Source organism: Macrobrachium nipponense, chromosome 45 (assembly GCF_015104395.2).
Source record: "Macrobrachium nipponense isolate FS-2020 chromosome 45, ASM1510439v2, whole genome shotgun sequence".
NCBI lineage: Eukaryota > Metazoa > Arthropoda > Malacostraca > Decapoda > Palaemonidae > Macrobrachium > Macrobrachium nipponense.
Genome location: NC_061105.1, coordinates 40,282,856 through 40,300,962, shown reverse-complemented (window position 1 = coordinate 40,300,962; position 18,107 = coordinate 40,282,856). Strand labels below are relative to the sequence as shown.

The following is an 18,107-nucleotide window of genomic DNA, read 5'->3' as shown; positions in this document are numbered from 1 at the left end:
TTCATGATGCTTTTGATGCTCTTGGTGCATATAGGGACACACCCCCCCCCCCACCCCCCCCCCCCACCCAACCCCCTAGTTCTTCCAGTGTCTAGTTCTCCCCCCCCCCCTTAAAACGGAGGAGTTGAACTGCTCTTACTGCTCCTTTCAAAGTCATTAAGGCTATGTTTGTAATTAACAAGTCTTTTATGAGGTTGTTAGTGTGTATTTACAATCATCGTTGGCAAAGACACGTAATAAGGGTACGTTTTATGTAGATATATTTAATTACTTTTCATGTTTTTTTTCTAATTTCTCATTTTAACCTTCAAGCGTAATTCCTTTTGTCATTTCCATGCATATTCCTACCACCAGTCAAACAAGGAAGTCTCTCTCTCTCTCTCTCTCTACAAGGACAAGTGACCGATAAATTAATAATAATCATAATGGAACCCCCTTCTAAAACAATCACAAGATAAATTGTCAGTTCATCCTTCAAGTCACGATTCGCCTCTCGAGCGAATCCTGGAGGTATCCGAGGGTCATTGTCAAGGACCCTCGACTTCGTCCCTCCTTCTCCTTGTGCCATATACCTTCTAAAGGATCCTTCAGACGACTACTTTTTCGGATGTTATGGTCGCCTGTAGGATGTTATGGGGTCTTGAGGATATTCCTTGGTAATTTGCTATTGTTTTTTTTTGCAGAAAGACTAAAATTATTGATGGATTTAGGTGCTGGGTTGCTATCTGTTATTATATAATAGATAACAAATTTGGTTCAGATATATAATTCTCTCTCTTCTCTCTCTCTCTCTCTCTCTCTCTCTCTCTCTCTCTCTCTCTTTAAAAGGAGTTGGGTGGGTACTTTTAGATGATGTTTATTGGGAAGTTGTGTACACACACACACACACACACACACAACACACACACACACACACACACACACACACACACATATATATATATATATATATATATATATATATATATGATATATATATATATATAATATATATTTATATATATAAACCCACACAAAAAGCTGATAAGGTACGAACAATAGAGAAACAATAGTCTTGTCATCTTTGGAACGTGACTATGAAGGTTGAGTAACGACTTACATATGCAGCATAAATTTTGAAAACTACAAATGGAAGGGAATTAAAAGTGAGGGGTTGATCTCTAAATCGTAGTTAATGAGAGTCAAGAGCCTCTCACTGATCTGAGTGAGAACTTGCGAGTTATTGAAGAGGATCTCCTCTGGTGACAGGTCTTGCCGGATTAAATCATTGACAAATAATCCCAGAAGCTCTTGTCGACCAAGTCTGCTTTCAATTGCCTCTCTGGCGTCTTCTTGTTTTCTGTTTGGCTGATGCACATGGATTCCAGTACATCTATTTTTACTGGAACAGACAAATACTGAGGAAAGCAGTTAAGGCATGGTAGTTCTTTAGTCAGGACTCTAAGAATACGAAAATCCTTGAGTATCTATAGCGAGTCCTTGTAATCACTTGTGTTCTGTTGGTGTCTGGGATAGACTGCATTCTGTGTAGTTTATTTAGTGCACAAATTCGGAATTTAGACTATATTTTACACTCTAAATTCTGATGGGTTTTTGAACTGTAAGTGATCTGGAATTATACGCATTCCTCCAACTCCTTACCCAAGATATTGTAACGTGTCTATGCCATCCAGTAAGCAGTCAGCAAAGCAAATAGAATGTTTTAGAAATCACTCATCACCTCATGTTCGACGCTTCATTCCTATTGCACTACATCAAGTCCATCGGAAATTCGCTTATTATTCATATATATGTATATAACTGAAAACTAAAATGTCTTGTGTTTAAAGTACCATGTCTTGACTGTAAAATATGCAACACCACAGAGAATCGCAAAGCACAGGAGAGCTGCAAAGCACAGCTTAGAATTTTAACAATTTCGTTCAACTGACTGAATCGAGTCATAATCTTTTGTTGTAGTTGAAGTTCTCTCTCAGATAAATGATTCGCCACAACTGACCTTCAGAGAATTCTCCGTAATGCAGACTAAGTCCAAACCAGTAAGGGTTAAAACAATGAACGTATAGACCTCCATCTATCAGAAGTTGGGCAAATAATCGGTTATTTCTATTCTTTTGAAATTGTTGACATTTATTTAGACACAGTAGTGAATAGCGGTTACCTTAAAGTATTTCGTGGAAAGGAAGATATTAGTTTTATTTGAAATATCTGACATGTTTTTAAGTTTCTTTTATGAGTCTTTCACGTCAGTTCATATAACGCTGTCATATAAAGACATTTACATTCAACAACAAAGGGCCCTGGCTGGAGAACATTGACTATATTACCTGGTAGTTAGTCAACTATGGTCAGAAGCCTTTTGGGACAGGAACAGTCACTCCAAAATACATGAAGAGAGCTGAGTGGTTAAGGTGTTCTATAAACACTGTAAGTTGAAAAGGGATATATATATATATATATATATATATATATAATATATATATATATATATATATATATATATATATATATATATATATATCCCTTTTCAACACCCTGGAAATTTGCAAAACGCCCGTTCGTTTATTAACGAGAATTGCTTCCCTCTGCGATAGCTCCAAAGCCTCTTACGGAAATAAGATAAAAAAAAAAAGAAAAAAAAAAGAGAAAAATATAAAAAAAGTCTTGAGACCAAAGCAAAGGGGCAATTTATTACGTTCCAGACTCGGTGTTTCCAATCGGCCTTCAACCCGACCATCAGGACTTTCCGTTTACATTCGTTCAACGAAGCAACACCGTTCGTTCACTGGACTACACCGATTTCTTTCAAACCAATTTGGCAAGTTTACGCCAAATTTTCGTGTCGATTTCTGCTTCTTTCTAGATTGTTTAACCTTGCCATTCTTTTCGTCTTTCTCCTCTGGAATGGACTCTGGAAGGTAGTACGTTCCAAAATACTTTTCTTCCAGGTTTCTGGCATTTATTTTCAACTGTGAGTAACTTTCGTTCATTTTATTAGGAAATGTGTACCGGAACTTCTGTACAAATCTCGGAGGTTGCAAGAAGTGAAGGAAGTCTAACTAGACCTATAAGTGAGGTGAAGCAAAAAACGATAGAAAAGAAAATAACTTTCCTGAGTTGTGGAACTTTAAATGGTTTCAAAGGCGCCGAGAAAATTGGCAGACATGAAAAATTGACTCTGGAAATAGGCAATGGAAGAAGAAGAAGAAGAAGGAAGAAATAATAAATGCTTATTAATAGAGAAGGAACACGCACTCAAGCACTGAGTTCGCCCTTTATACACACACACACACACACACACACACACATATATATATATGATATATATATATATATATATATATATATATATATATATATATATATTATCTATATATATATATATATATATATATATATGTGTGTGTGTGTGTGTGTGTGTGTATAAAGGCGAACTCAGTGCTTGAGTGCGTGTTCCTTCTCTATTAATAACATTTATTATTTCTTCCTTCTTCTTCTTCTTCTTCATTGCCTATTTCCAGAGTCAATTTTCATGTCTGCCAATTTTCTCGGCGCCTTTGAAACCATTTCAAGTTCCACAACTCAGGAAAGTTATTCCTTTTCTATCGTTTTTTGCTTCACCTCACTTATAGGTCTAGTTAGACTTCCTTCACTTCTTGCAACCTCCGAGATTTGTACAGAAGTTCCGGTACACATTTCCTAATAAAATGAACGAAAGTTACTCACAGTTGAAAATAAATGCCCAGAAAACCTGGAAGAAAAGTATTTTGGAACGTACTACCTTCCAGAGTCCATTCCAGAGGAGAAAGACGAAGAGAATGGCAAGTTAAACAATATAGAAAGAAGCAGAAATCGACACGAAAATTTGGCGTAAACTTGCCAAATTGTTTGAAAGAAATCGGTGTAGTCCAGTGAACGAACGGTGTTGCTTCGTTGAACGAATGTAAACGGAAAGTCCTGATGGTCGGGTTGAAGGCCGATTGGAAACACCGAGTCTGGAACGTAATAAATTGCCCCTTTGCTTTGGTCTCAAGACTTTTTTTTATATTTTTCCTCTTTTTTTTCTTTTTTTTTTCTATCTTATTTCCGTTAAGAGGCTTTGGAGCTATCGCAGAGGGAAGCAATTCTCGTTAATAAACGAACGGGTTGCCAAATTCCAGGGTGTTTTTAGATGATTATCGAAGTTTTCGATAATAATAATAGTAATAATAATAATAATCGTAAATTAAATTGATAATTTTAAAAGATTTCGTTAAGCCATTTTAGGTAGTATGTCACCGTTGTTTTCCTTTCATTATATTATCTAGAAAATAAAGAAAGGAAACATCAAATATAATTATAAACAAGTATGAGAAACAGAAGCGTCGTCTTCGAAAATGTCAAATCGTCCCAAAGCCCAGCATATGGGTCTGCTCTCCCCTTTGCCCTCCTGCTGTTTCTAGTTTTCCCCTCTTCCCAATGTCTCGTTAATAACAGCAGCAGGCATAGTCTGACGACTGGCTCTCTTCTGTTCCGCATAAAAGAATGAAAATCCTTCACTTTTCTGGGTAAAGAATCTTGATGCCTTGGAAGTTTCATGCACTGGATCTCATCCTTTAGAACCATATTTAAAAAAAAATATTAGAGGGGAATAATATTCAGTAATTTATCGAAATATTAATGATATCTTCAAGAACCAACACTACAGGTACTTTAGAATTCGCACAAACATCTGTGTATATGTAAAGTAATAGCCACAATCTCCTCTTAACTTCTCAAATTCTTTGCTCTTTTTTTGGATATGCTTGTCACTACAAAGCCTCGAGATCCAACTTCAAAGAAATATGAAAGAAATCATGATGTCAGGTAGCGGGAAATGAACCCGCGATACCATAATCACCACAACGAGGTCACCTTGCCGACCTGACCACGAGAAGGATAAAAGTCGCTTCCATCTCGTACATACATATACCTGTCGTTTTCAGATATATTCATATTTATATTTATTGGAGAATGGAATAGACCCATCCTCACCATCGTAGTCAAATGGGCAATCGTTTGTAATGTCTCATACAGTGGTTGAAGGCTGTTTTATAACGAAAAAGCAGAGGCCAATCGTCCTTATGGCAATGATTTTACTGTACAACCCCTTTGATGCCGCAGGATGTTATTACACGACCCTTTGATGATGAAAGGAACCTTCCTATAAGGGTCCTGCGGTAGGAACGAAGGAGAAAAGAGACATTCCTTTCCGTATCGGAGATGTAGGAGCAGGATTTGATTTATGAAAATGAGGCTATACTGCCAAGCACAGGGGAACATTCAGCCATTCAGTGCTCACGCCAGAGAAAAGGAGTTACAAGGATTAGGATGTCGTAAAGACTTGTTAGTCCATCCGAGGAGAGAGAGAGAGAGAGAGAGAGAGAGAGAGAGAGAGAGAGAGAGAGATTTACAAAGAGTTTCAAGTATTAGGATATCTCAAAGACTTGTTAGTCCATCCGAGAAGTCATTGTGTGGTGATCACTTATCTTTAGGAGAGAGAGAGAGAGAGAGAGTTACGAGGATTAGGATGTCTCAAAGACTTATTAATCCATCCGAGGAGACATCGTGTGCTCACTTTTCTCTAGGAGAGAGAGAGAGAGAGAGAGAGAGAGAGAGAGAGTTAGAAGGAGTTACAAGGATTAGGATGTCATAAAAACTTGTTTTTCCATCCGAGGAGACATCGTGTGCTCGCTTATCTCTATAGGAGCAGGTGTCCTCCTTATGATTTTGTCTGGTTTTCTTTTAAACTCTTTCACACTGTTGCTGTTTACAACTCCTGGTGGCAGTTTGTGAGTCACATATCTTGTATGTGAAGAAGTTCCCACAATGGGATGTGTTGTATCTCTTCATTTCTATTTTCCATCTATTATTTCTTTTCTGGTTTTCGTTTAGTGGAGTGGCAGGACAGCAAATGGAAGGGAGGAAGTGGAGATAGAAGTCAAGCAAAAAGATAAGAGTTGGGTGCAAGCAGAGGTCGAAGGCGCGCTGCAAATAACCTTTAGTAATGCCTGCAGTGCGCCGTGTGAGGAGCAGTGATGCCGCAACACTACTACGGAGTTGGAGCAAGAAAGAAATAAATGCAAGAAATAGGACTTCAATTTTTACGGAAATGGTGAAGCATCATATCTGGGGAATAAGGAACCGGGAAGAAGATTCCAAAGCCTATTAAAAGTTTGTTGATTTCACTGGGGGTGGTGTGGGGGGGGGGGGGGGGGGGGGGGGGGGGGGGGGGGGGGGGGGGGGGGGGGGGGGGGGGGTAGGGAGTGGACTGAGGGTGGGGATGTGGGCGTCTACGCACATTTTCCATTATTAGTGAGAGATGTATCATGGTAAAACCATTTATTCAATCTACTATTCATTGAACTTTCGTTAATCACCAAATTTTAATCACAGCGAGAGAAATCTTCGTTTTTACTTCATTAATAATGAAGATATTTTCCACTTAATCTTTTCCTCCTTTCATTCCTAAAAAAACCAAAACATATCTTTTAGCTTCGCTCGTTTATCAAAAGTATTAGATACCTATCTTGTGTTACTACTTCGCGCTCTTTCATTCATCCAGCGTGAAAACAAAAGAAATCCTACAGAATATCATCCCCAGTTCCGTCCCTCCGCGGAATTCAATCACACAAAATATAAATAAAAGTATTCGGGGAATATAGCATTTCTGGGATCGCAGCCTCGTAAATTCCCGCCAGCCCTATTCCTAAGGGATCTAGGAGGAACATAAGAAAGGAATTTCTTGTGCGTCGTATTATTCAGATTATTCCGTTTATGAAATATTCAAGTAGCTTCGCTGGTCGACTTTGTAAAACCCCCTGCTGGTGGAAGCTTGTTTCTACAGCAGCTGGTCTCCCGGGCCTTAGCAGGAGGGCCTCGGCATTTTTTCGCTTATAAAACCCTACTGGAGTTTTGGTGGTGATTAATTTGGTCATTTCATGGATTTTTCTTCACATAAGTTTAACTTTTTTCTATTTTTCGCCTATAAAAACCAACTGGAGTTTTTGTGGGGATTAAATTGGTCATTTCATGGAGTTTTTTCACATAAGGTCAAGGTTTTTTATTTTTCGCTAATAAAAAACTTACTGGAGTTTTGGTGGAGAATAATTTGGTAATTTGATGTATTTTTCTTCATATAAGTTTAACGTTTTATTTTATTTTCCGCTTACAAAAACCTACTGAGTTTTGGTGGAGAATAATTTGGTATTTCATGGATTTTCTTCACAAAAGTTTAACATTTTTTTATTTTTTATTTTTATTTCATGGATTTTTCTCCTCATAAGTTTAACATTTTTTATATTTATTAAGAAAAATACTAGGGTTGTGAGGAAGGTTATCATGATAATTTAATGCATTTCTTTCTAATTTCAGAAATTTTTCGTCCTATAAAAAACTCGTGGCGTTTAGATTAGAATTATTGTATTCATTTGATGGATCTTTCTGTTGTGTCTTAGAAATGGATGGGTTATGACGAAAGCCACGAAATTTAGATTATTGATTTTTAAACACTGAAACTTTTGTCAAAGAATTCCTGGACAATTTTCTCAATTGCTTTCTTCATTATTTTTTTATCAAAATCTCCTTCTAGTAGCAATTCGGATATGGGCCACTATTAAAACTACTAGATGTAAGTGATTATTGAAATATCTTATATGCACGAAGTAGAGGGAAATGATTTTTTTTCATAAAAAAATGTTAAAACTGGGAATATTCCTATAAAACTCATATCCCAATATAAACAGCTGTTTATCACAGCAAAAACTCAAATATTCGTTAGTACAGAATCTATATTCATAAGAAAATAAAAAATAATTGATGCGTGATATTTAATTCAAAGTTCTTGGAAAAAATGAAACGTTGGTAAAAAAAAAAAAAAAAAAAAATTCCACGGAATGCAGAGTAAGGCAGAATATTCCATTTTTGTTCAGTCAAAAATCTTTCTATATTCAATATATCTTATTTTCCACTGCTAGCGTGAACTAGATGTGAAATATGCCCATCCCGTGGGCCTTTATGTGATTGTATATATTTGCATAGTCAAAACAGTAGTCTCTCTCTCTCTCTCTCTCTAACCAGACAAGAAATAATGAATGGAAACTAGGACTGAAGCGAAACAACACATCCCACATTCTTTACATACAAGATATGTGACACATGGAATAAACTGCCACCAGAAGTTGTAAAACAGCAACAGTGTGGAAGAGTTTAAAAGAAAGCTAGACAAAATCATTAGGATAAGTGAGCACACGATATCTCCTCGGATGGACTAACGAGTCTTTGAGACATCCTAATCCTTGTAACTCCTTGTAACTCTCTCTCTCTCTCTCTCTCTCTCTCTCTCTCTCTCTCTCTCTCTCTCTGCAAACCTTAGTAATGAGCTTTAGAGGACCAAAGTTTTCACCCTAAAAAACTCAAACCAGGTTTTACTGATATTTCCCGGTTTTTAAGCCTCTTCGGAGGATTTGTGATGTAGCTTTCATAATTCCAGAAAAACCATCATTAACCTTCAATCCATTGATGTACGTAAATCAGAATGGCAATAAAATGAATTTGAAATATTAAATAGGTTGAGAAAAACAAGTTTTAATTAGTGGAGGATATTAAAAATGGTCTAGGTAAGGCAATGGCATTCCAAAGCTCTGCAGAATAAGAAAGTACAACAGCCTCTGGAAAAGAACGCCTGATAAGAATGTCAACTGAAAAATAACCCTCGACAATGTAGATAGCTTCAGACACATGCCATTCAGAACGAGCAATGTTGTATTTGCCTCCGTCATCAATTCACGAGTGAGCATTTTGGACAAGCAGACTCAACTCACAAAAATTCACATTTATCTGAAGCATTTTCCTCACGAGTCCTTGGGAGGAGCTGGCTTCTGGAGAACCTACTTTTCACGGAAGTGTCAAAATTTACTCTGAAGTGCCCGTGGGAAGTCAACGGGAACGTCACACACTTTTAATTTGTTGAGAAACTCTTCAGTTGACGAAACTGGCTTTTAAAATCCATTAGATCTTATGAATCCTTATATATTGTCATATGTTAAGCTTCTTTTCATATTACTTTAATTTGTGCTCTTAAAGTGTTTATCATATTTATTTTTCAGTGTTTAACATTACTCAGATTTCATGCTTGTCTAACTATTGGGTCATTTCTTTCGTGTCTGTGCGATTTGATATTTGTAGACAAGCATTAATTTGCCCCCCACCCCCAAAAAATATACTATATATATATATATATATATATATATATATATATATATATATATATAGAGTATATATATATATGTAGTATGATATATATATATATATATATATATATATATATATATATATAAGATATATATAGATATACTATATATATATATATATATATATATATATATATATAGATATATATATATATATATATATATATATATATATATATATATATATATATGATATATATATATATACGTATATATATATATATATATATATATATATATATATATATATATATATATATATATATATATATATATGTTATATATACATATATATTATAAGTTTATGTATTCATACATATATATTTTAGAATATATAATTAACCATCTAGCTATATACATTAAATATGTATATATATATAGGATATATATATATATATATATAGATATATATATATATATATAAATATCTATATATATATATATATACATATATATATATATGATTCATATCATATATATTTTAGAATATATAATAACCATCTAGCATATACATAAATATATGTTATTATATATATATATATATATATATATATATATATATATATCTATATATATATATATATATATATATATATATATATATATATATATAGATATATCTATACATATATATACATATATATTATAGTTTATGTATTCTACATATATATTTTAGTATATAATTAAACCATCAGCTATATATATTATATATATATATATATATATATATATATATATATATATATATATATATATATAGTGTGTATAATATGCGTTATCATTTGATACCAAAGTCCAGCATTGAATAAAATCATTTCCAGCAAGAAAACCAGCCAGAAAAATCTTGAGTCATTAATAGTATAAGTTTTCTTACATATGCTCACTTAAATCTACTATGAGGAACTGTTACATTAAAATCTGAAGAATTAACATTAAATCTACAAAAAAAAAAATTATCATCGAATTGAAATCTTACCTTCGTCGCTTGAGTTAACAGAAGTCAAAAGTAAATAGCTAACAATCAGCTCGAGAAGTCTCCGCCATCTTAGAAAAATCGCCATCTTGAATGCTTGGAAAATGAAAGTCAGGATAATATACTTTTTGTCACCATACTTTCGCACAGAAGTCTTAGTAATCATAAAAAATTGAGTGATTTTCTTTCCCTCATTATTTGTGGGTTACCAACACCTTCAAGTCCATCTTATAAAATTCATTTTGAATATACAGTCACTCTAGGAATCAGTGTAAATATCGTTTATTTATCAGATTAAGAAAAACAATTGTCTTGAAACTTCTTGGACTTTTTAACATCATCTTAAAGATCTATTCTTATCATGATCAGAAATGTAAGTGACATCTGTTTCATTTTCATATTTTTCTTGTCTAATGAGTAGCCTCCACCGATATCGCCATTTTAGACCAATTCGCCATCTTGACAGCCAAAAAGCTTGGAAACATATTACTAATGGGGTCTCTCATTGTCACGTTTTACATCAAAAGCCACAGAACGAAAACGTACGTTATGTATTATCCTTTCCTACATGTAAATCAAAGACGAATGACGCGACTTTCTTTTCCTTGCATGAGAATTTCCATCACCAGCGTCAAGATTCAATCGAAAATATTGAGACGTGAGACCATTGCCGACGATTTGTGATACGGCCATCGCGCCCAATACTTGATGTCTGGGGGGAGATTTCGTCTTCAGTGTCTAGGGAGATTTCGTCCTCGTTTCCCCCCTGACTGTCGAAGAAGTCGCTTGTGTCATGCAGGGACGATCTGGAATAGGAAAGGGAGACAAATTTAGGGGGAAAGGACATTTTTAGGATGCAACTGATTGCCAATTTCCCTGCATATCGATTCCTTTGCGTTGGGAGACAAAGACGCCCTCGCTCTTTCTCGTGCTCATATCAGAATCATATTCAGAGCAGACTCGTTTGTTTTTCCCTCTTATTAAAATGAAAAGCCAAGGAAGAAGCACAATCGAACCAGGGTTCCAATGGAAAAATATTTAACAGAAGAGCCATGATATATGCCCCTATCTCCCCCAGCTAATATCTCAGTGGTGTAAGTTGTCGCGTGGTTGGGGCCTTTGGAATAGAATCTGTGATAATTCAGACAATGTGGAGAGAGAGAGAGAGAGAGAGAGAGAGAGAGAGAGAGAGAGAGAGAGAGAGATGGCACTTTGAAATATCTTCCAGTCTTAGATATCAATTCTCAGGAGGGAAAGAACATAACCAGAAGGAGCCACATTCATTATGCCAAGCAAACCGCCGCGAATCATTAGAACGTAAAAAAAATTGTGAAAGAGAAAGAGCCTCTGATGGCACTACAGAACTTTTCGTGGCTCCTGAGAGCCCTCGAGAGAGTTCACAATATTAAAGTTTCACTCGTACGTGAGCTATTAATGAGTTTCCATTCCTCTATATTTATTTTGCCCAATATACAGTGAATGAACGCTCCCCCACTTTGAAAAGGGGCGTTTCCGGGTTACAATTTCTTTCCTTTTTCTACTGGATGATGATGGAGAGATGTACGAGACTGCAAGGCCAATGTATTGATATATTTGTATATTCATATTCTTGTCTGTTTGTCTCCCTTCTGACTGCCCTGGCGGAGGAATAAATTGAAAAGGTACAGATAAGTAAATAAACAACAATTTATAGCTTTGAATCCAGATACGTCAGGAGGATCCGGGACTTCCGCTGCAGTGGGTGTTAAAAGATTTGAATTTCAGATTAGATCTGTTGCTCTTGAGATTAAGGAGGGATTTGGCGACTCAATGGAGTTGCGAGTGAAATCAGAGGCACTTAATAATAATAATAAATAATAATAATAATAATAATAATAATAATAATAATAATAATAATAATAATAATAATAATTATTATTATTATTATTATTATTATTATTATTATTATTATTGCGATGACTGCTGAGGGATTGAATTCCATTGGCGAGTCCTTCTCCTTATATCCTGTTATTATTATTATTATTAATTTTATTTTATTATTATTATTATTTTTTTTTTTTTTTTTTTTTCTCTATCACAGTCCTCCAATTCGACTGGGTGGTATTTATAGTGTGGGGTTCCGGCTTGCATCCTGCCTCCTTAGGAGTCCATCACTTTTCTTACTATGTGCGCCGTTTCTAGGATCACACTCTTTTGCATGAGTCCTGGAGCTACTTCAGCGCCTAGTTTTTCTAGATTCCTTTTTCAGGGATCTTGGGATCGTGCCTAGTGATCCTATGATTATGGGTACGATTTCCACTGGCATATTCCATATTTTCTTATTTCTATTTTCAGATCTGATACTTATCCATTTTTTTCCCTCTCTTTCTCTTCAACTCTGGTGTCCCATGGTATTGCGACATCAATGAGTCATACTTTTTTCTTGACTTTGTCAATCAACGTCACGTCTGGTCTATTTGCACGTATCACCCTATCCGTTCTGATACCATAGTCCCAGAGGATCTTTGCCTGATCTTTTCTATCACTCCCTCAGGTTGGTGCTCGTACCACTTATTACTGCAAGGTAGCTGATGTTTCTTGCACAGGCTCCAGTGGAGGGTTTTTGCCACTGAATCATGCCTCTTTTTGTACTGGTTCTGTGCAAGTGCCGGACATTCGCTTGCTATGTGGTTTATGGTTTCATTTTTCGTATTGCACTTCCTACATATGGGAGAGATGTTATTTCCGTCTATCGTTCTTTGAACATATCTGGTTCTTAGGGCCTGATCTTGTGCCGCTGTTATCATTCCTTCAGTTTCCTTCTTTAGCTCTCCCCTCTGTAGCCATTGCCATGTGTCATCGCTGGCTAGTTCTTTAGTCTGTCTCATGTATTGTCCGTGCATTGGTTTGTTGTGCCAGTCCTATGTTCTGGCTTTTATCATATTTCTGGCGTAGAGTTTTGACTTGAGTATCACCTTGAGTCTGCATATATTCTTTTCTGATCGTGTCCTTCATCTCTTGGTGTTTTATATCCCCTCCTTCCATTATTCCCTGGTATTTGTATCCTGTCTCATCTATGTGTTTGATGTTGCTCCCATCTGGTAGCTTTATCCCTTCAGTTCTCGTTACTTTGCCTTTTTGTATGTTGACTAAGGCGCATTTTTCTATTCCAAACTCCATCCTGATGTCCCCAGATACAATCCTTACAGTCTGGATTAGGGTATCTATTGCCTTGATGCTCTTACCATACAGCTTGATGTCGTTCATGAACATCAGATGGTTGATTCTGTTGCCTCTTTTCTTGAGTTGGTACCCAGCATCCATCTTCTGTAGTACTTTTGTCATGGGAATCATGGCTACTACGAAGAGTAGTGGGGACAGTGAGTCGCCCTGGAAGATCCCTCACCTGATATTAACCTCTGCTAGTCTTATTCCAGAGCTTGTAAGTATTGTATTCCAGTTGCGCATTGTATTTTTGAGGAAGCTGATGGTGTTTTCCTCTGCCCCATATATTTTCAGGCATTCTATTAGCAATGTGTGTGGTATCATGTCGAAGACTTTCTTATAGTCTATCCATGCCATGCTTAGGTTGGTTTTCCTTTTCCTACTGTTCTTCATTACCATTTTGTCTATCAGGAGCTGGTCTTTTGTGCCCCTGCACTTCCTTCTGCAGCCTTTCTGTTGGTGGGGGATGGTGTTTGTCCTCCTCTAGGTAATTGTATAGCCTTTCACTGATGATACCTGTTAGTAACTTCCACATTATTTGGTAGGCAGGTGATAGGCCTGTAGTTACTGGCTATATTTCCCTTACTCTTGTCTTTTTGTACTAAGGATGTCCTTCCTGTGGTCATCCATTTGGGTGCATGGTGATTTGAGATACAATCCTGGAGTTGTTCTGCTATTTGTGGGTGTAGGGCCTTGAAGTTTTTCAGCCAGTATCCATGGACTTCATCAGGACCTGGGGCTTTCCAGTTTGGCATTTTCTTTAGTTGGTGTCTGACTGTGTCTGTCGTGATCTCTGTGAATCTTTGTTTTATTCTCCCTGTTTCTTCTTCCTTGACTTCCTGGAGCCATGTTGCATGTTTGTTGTGTGATACCGGATTGCTCCATACGTTTTCCCAGAGTCTCTTACTTGGTTCGGCTTTAGGAATTTCTGGGTGGTTATCTCTCCCTCTTAGTTGGCTGTATAGTCTTTTCTGGTTGGTTCCGAATAGTTGGTATCCCTTATTCCTGTTCTTGTACCGTTGGATCTTATGTGCTTTGGCCTTAAGCCTCTGTTTTACATCTTCTATTGTGTTGTTTAGTCCCCTCTCTTGTACTTTGTATTTCTCGTTGAGTTCCTCCCTTGTTTTCTTGCTTCTTAGCCTTTTTTCTGCCATCTCTTTCAGTTTACTCAAGTCAGATCTCATCACCATGATTTGCTTTTCCAGGCGCCTTTTCGAAGGAGGTTGCTGTTTTGGTTTCTGTTGGGTTGGTTGTGCTGGTGGTGTTGGTGTTCGAATCCTTATCAGTTCTGCTACTAATCTTGCTCCTGCATATGCCAAGTTATTTGTTTCTGTGATACTGGTGGTGTGTATTATGCCCATTATTTCATTGACCTCACTTGTTTTCTCCCTTAATTTCTTGGTGTTGTAGGCTTTCATGGAGGGGATCTTTTTTCTCTCTGTATCTGGCTCCATCCATTGTCTAATCTTTTCTACCCATTCCGTCCTCTCTGTTACTTCGTTGGTGTTTCTTCGTGTATCGTTGTTTGATACCTCATCATCCCTGTCGTCTTCTGTGGCATCGTCTCTCAGTTCGTCTTCGTGTAATTCGTTGTCGTGTAACATTTCCCTTTCCAGTTCTTCTCTTTCTGTTGGGGAGAGCCAGTTCTTTTTCTTTATGTTCCTTACTTGGTCTGCCAGCCTCTGCCCTGTTTGGGGGGTGTATTATTCCTCTCATTCCAGATGTTGACCAACCTTCTTCTATATCCTCTCTCCTTCGGGTTGCTTCTGATGTAGCATCTCCATATTTCCTTATTTTCTTCTCTTGTCCATTTCTTCCTTTTTGCTTCTGTAGCTCCAATCTCAGGCTGTTGATTACTGTCGTTGTGGTGGTCAGTTGCTGGATGACGACCTCCAAGTACCTGCCGGCCTTCTTCCCCTTCAATTGGGTTGAATACCTGGTTGCCGGACGAAGCTCCTCTGTTGCCAGAGGTTCCATTTACGTCGTTGTCGTTTATTCCTTCATTTCTTTCCATCATTGCTGAGTTTTGCTATTTAACCCATAGCTGGACCCTACCCCATCAGGGATAGGTACTCATTTACAGCTGAGTAGACTGAGGAAATTATGGTAAAGATCCTTTCCCAAAGAATCAACGCCGAGGAGAGCTGTCACCCATCCAACGACTGACCAGCTCCAATGTTGCTTAACTTAACTTAATCAGTTCATTGACGACCTAACCGACTCTTCCACGGCGCCACACATTATTATTATTATTATTATTATTATTATTATTATTATTATTATTATTATTATTATTATTATTATTATTATTTACTGAAAATTGCCTGACGGATATTTTTCTTCAGCTGGAAAGGAACCAAAAACAATTCTATGTTTGTATGAATATGAAATTTTGAAATCCATTTTGAAAATTGCATGCAGTTCTGAAATATACATGAAATATACATGAATTATACATGAGTGCAAAACAAGTAATTTTGTGTAAGATTCAGCCGAACTTTATTTGCATTTTGTATGATCTGAATTTGAACTGATAAGACTAGAGGAATTTTATACTAGGGTTCATGATCTGGGCATAATAGGATTGTTATTTTTGGTAATAAAAGCTCTGTCTTGGTGTTTGATTTTTGAATGGTTAAGAAAAACGCCACTGTGTGAAACTGCAGAGACCATTAGTGTAGGTCGAAAGTTCCGGTTTTATATTTACTCAATTGAACTTCGTTTTGCATTGTGGCTTTTTTCTTAATTGTTAATTTTAGCATGGAACGAAGTTTACAAAAGTCGCCATAACTTTTTGTTTAAAGTTGTTGTTGTTGTTCTTGATGTTGTTTTTGTTGCTGTTGTTGTTCTTATTCTCCTTCTCCTTCTTCTTTTTCGATTTTATGAATCGCTTGCTAAATCTACAACGCCAAAGTTTCGTTTAATATTTACAACACTGCGTAAACCTTCATTACGTATCGAACCTTTTACAATTCTGAATAGATGGTACTGCGTATAAAGAAACCAAGGCACACGTCCACAATATTTTGTCTAGCCTGACCTAATTGAAAATGCCAGGTGCCACGTAGAGTGCAAAAACAGCAGCCGGCGAAACGTCAGCAAAAACATTGTTTTCAAAACATGAACTATTTGTGCACTGGCATGGATGATGAGCCCTCCAACTAAATTTCCTGTTTTTCAGAAGCATTTCTGTTGGTGAATTAACTTTGGCAATATGATCACCCGAAACATTTCTAGGACAGCTCGCGATTTCATTGACATAAAACATGAAAAAAATGGGAATTTTGAAAAGGCTGCCGATGTTAACTAGTAGATATAGTTTTTTCGTTAATGAATTACCTTTTGCCATATTATTACCTGAAACATATCTTTAAAAAAAAACATTAATTTTGAAATGGCTGCCGTTATAAACTAGTATATATATAGGCTAAGACTTGCTAAACAAAAATATAAAGAGGAACCAAGAAAGAAAATAGGAGGAAAGCTGGTCGATTTTAGAAGAAGAAATATTTTTTCAAATGAAAATTACGAAATAAGTAAAAAGGGGAGGTATTCGATGTCTTAGCTGTAAGAAAGAAATATCACTGGATAATACATAAAAAACATATCCTCAGCTCTTATCTTGAGACTTAGATTTTGTCCAGCCTTTCTCTTTTTGCCTAAATTACATCAACTCTTCTTTGGAAAAAAACAACAGAAATATTTTCCAAAATAATTCAGGGATTTATTCCAGCCAAATGTGTCCGAGAGACTTAAAATTCTCTGAGCATCTGGCCGCAGAGGGAGGTGGGGCAATTGAGCATTTCTAAGTATCTCCCAAAAATATTTCTTTGTAGATGCAACATTTTTTTTTTTTTTTTTTTTTTTTTTTTTGCAAATATACAACGCAGACTTTCCAAGTAAATATTGAAAAAATGATTCCTAAAAACAGCATAAGAAAACCAGTCGATATCGTTTCAATATGTTTTTAAGGTATTTTTTTATGCAACATCACAAAGTTAGAGGTGCTACGCTGAACTTGAAAATAATTCCACATCAAGTCCCTTGAAGACAGTATCATATTTTCCAAAGTATTTCTATTCGTGACCTGGGTAGGGTGGGTGGGGGTTCCGGAACGGGAGGGAGGGTGAGGAGGGAAGGGGAAGGGGTGAAGGTATTTGATCTTACACACTTTTTTTTTAGCTGTAGTTTCGTATATCTAAGAGCTGTTTCGGGGAGTGCAGAAAGACAAAAAATCTACCACATTGCTGTAGATAAAAACGAACCAGGCATAAAACCTTTATCAGTAATTTTCAGTATTACCAAAATCGAAACGAAACGAAGCACCACCCGAAATGTTTTTCCGAAAAAACTGAATTTTATCTTTTTTTTTTTTTTTTTTTTTTTAATCTAGATCTTCTATGAAGAGCGTCATTCAATTAAGAGTTAAAAGACACACTTTCCAGAAAGAAGGCATTTTCGCCTTTCCTTTTTCCATAAGGAATAGAAGATCATAACAGAATTCTCTTCCTGGAGCCCCCCTACCCCGTCCGATACCTTTCGAATTCCTGAATTTCTCTGGCTTCGGTTTCATTTTCGGAGTACCAAGGCTACGTTTGGTGGTAGCTTTTGTTCTTTCTTTGATATAAGCCAATGTTTTTCTCTCATTTAAAAGCAGGCAT

The 18,107-nt window shown here is 36.4% G+C and overlaps 1 protein-coding gene across 1 annotated transcript in view; it reads right to left on the bottom strand.

Annotated features, from left to right (window-relative positions):
* LOC135214215 (nephrin-like) overlaps nucleotides 1–18,107 on the bottom strand; it is a 66,672-nt gene that overhangs the window by 35,968 nt on the left and 12,597 nt on the right. Inside the window, exons 2-3 of the mRNA XM_064248279.1 lie at nucleotides 10,908–11,048; nucleotides 1,197–1,381 (exon numbers count right to left, since the gene is read on the bottom strand). Of these exons, the coding sequence (XP_064104349.1) occupies nucleotides 1,197–1,381; nucleotides 10,908–11,048 (326 nt within the window). The remainder of the gene's footprint in view (nucleotides 1–1,196; nucleotides 1,382–10,907; nucleotides 11,049–18,107) is intronic.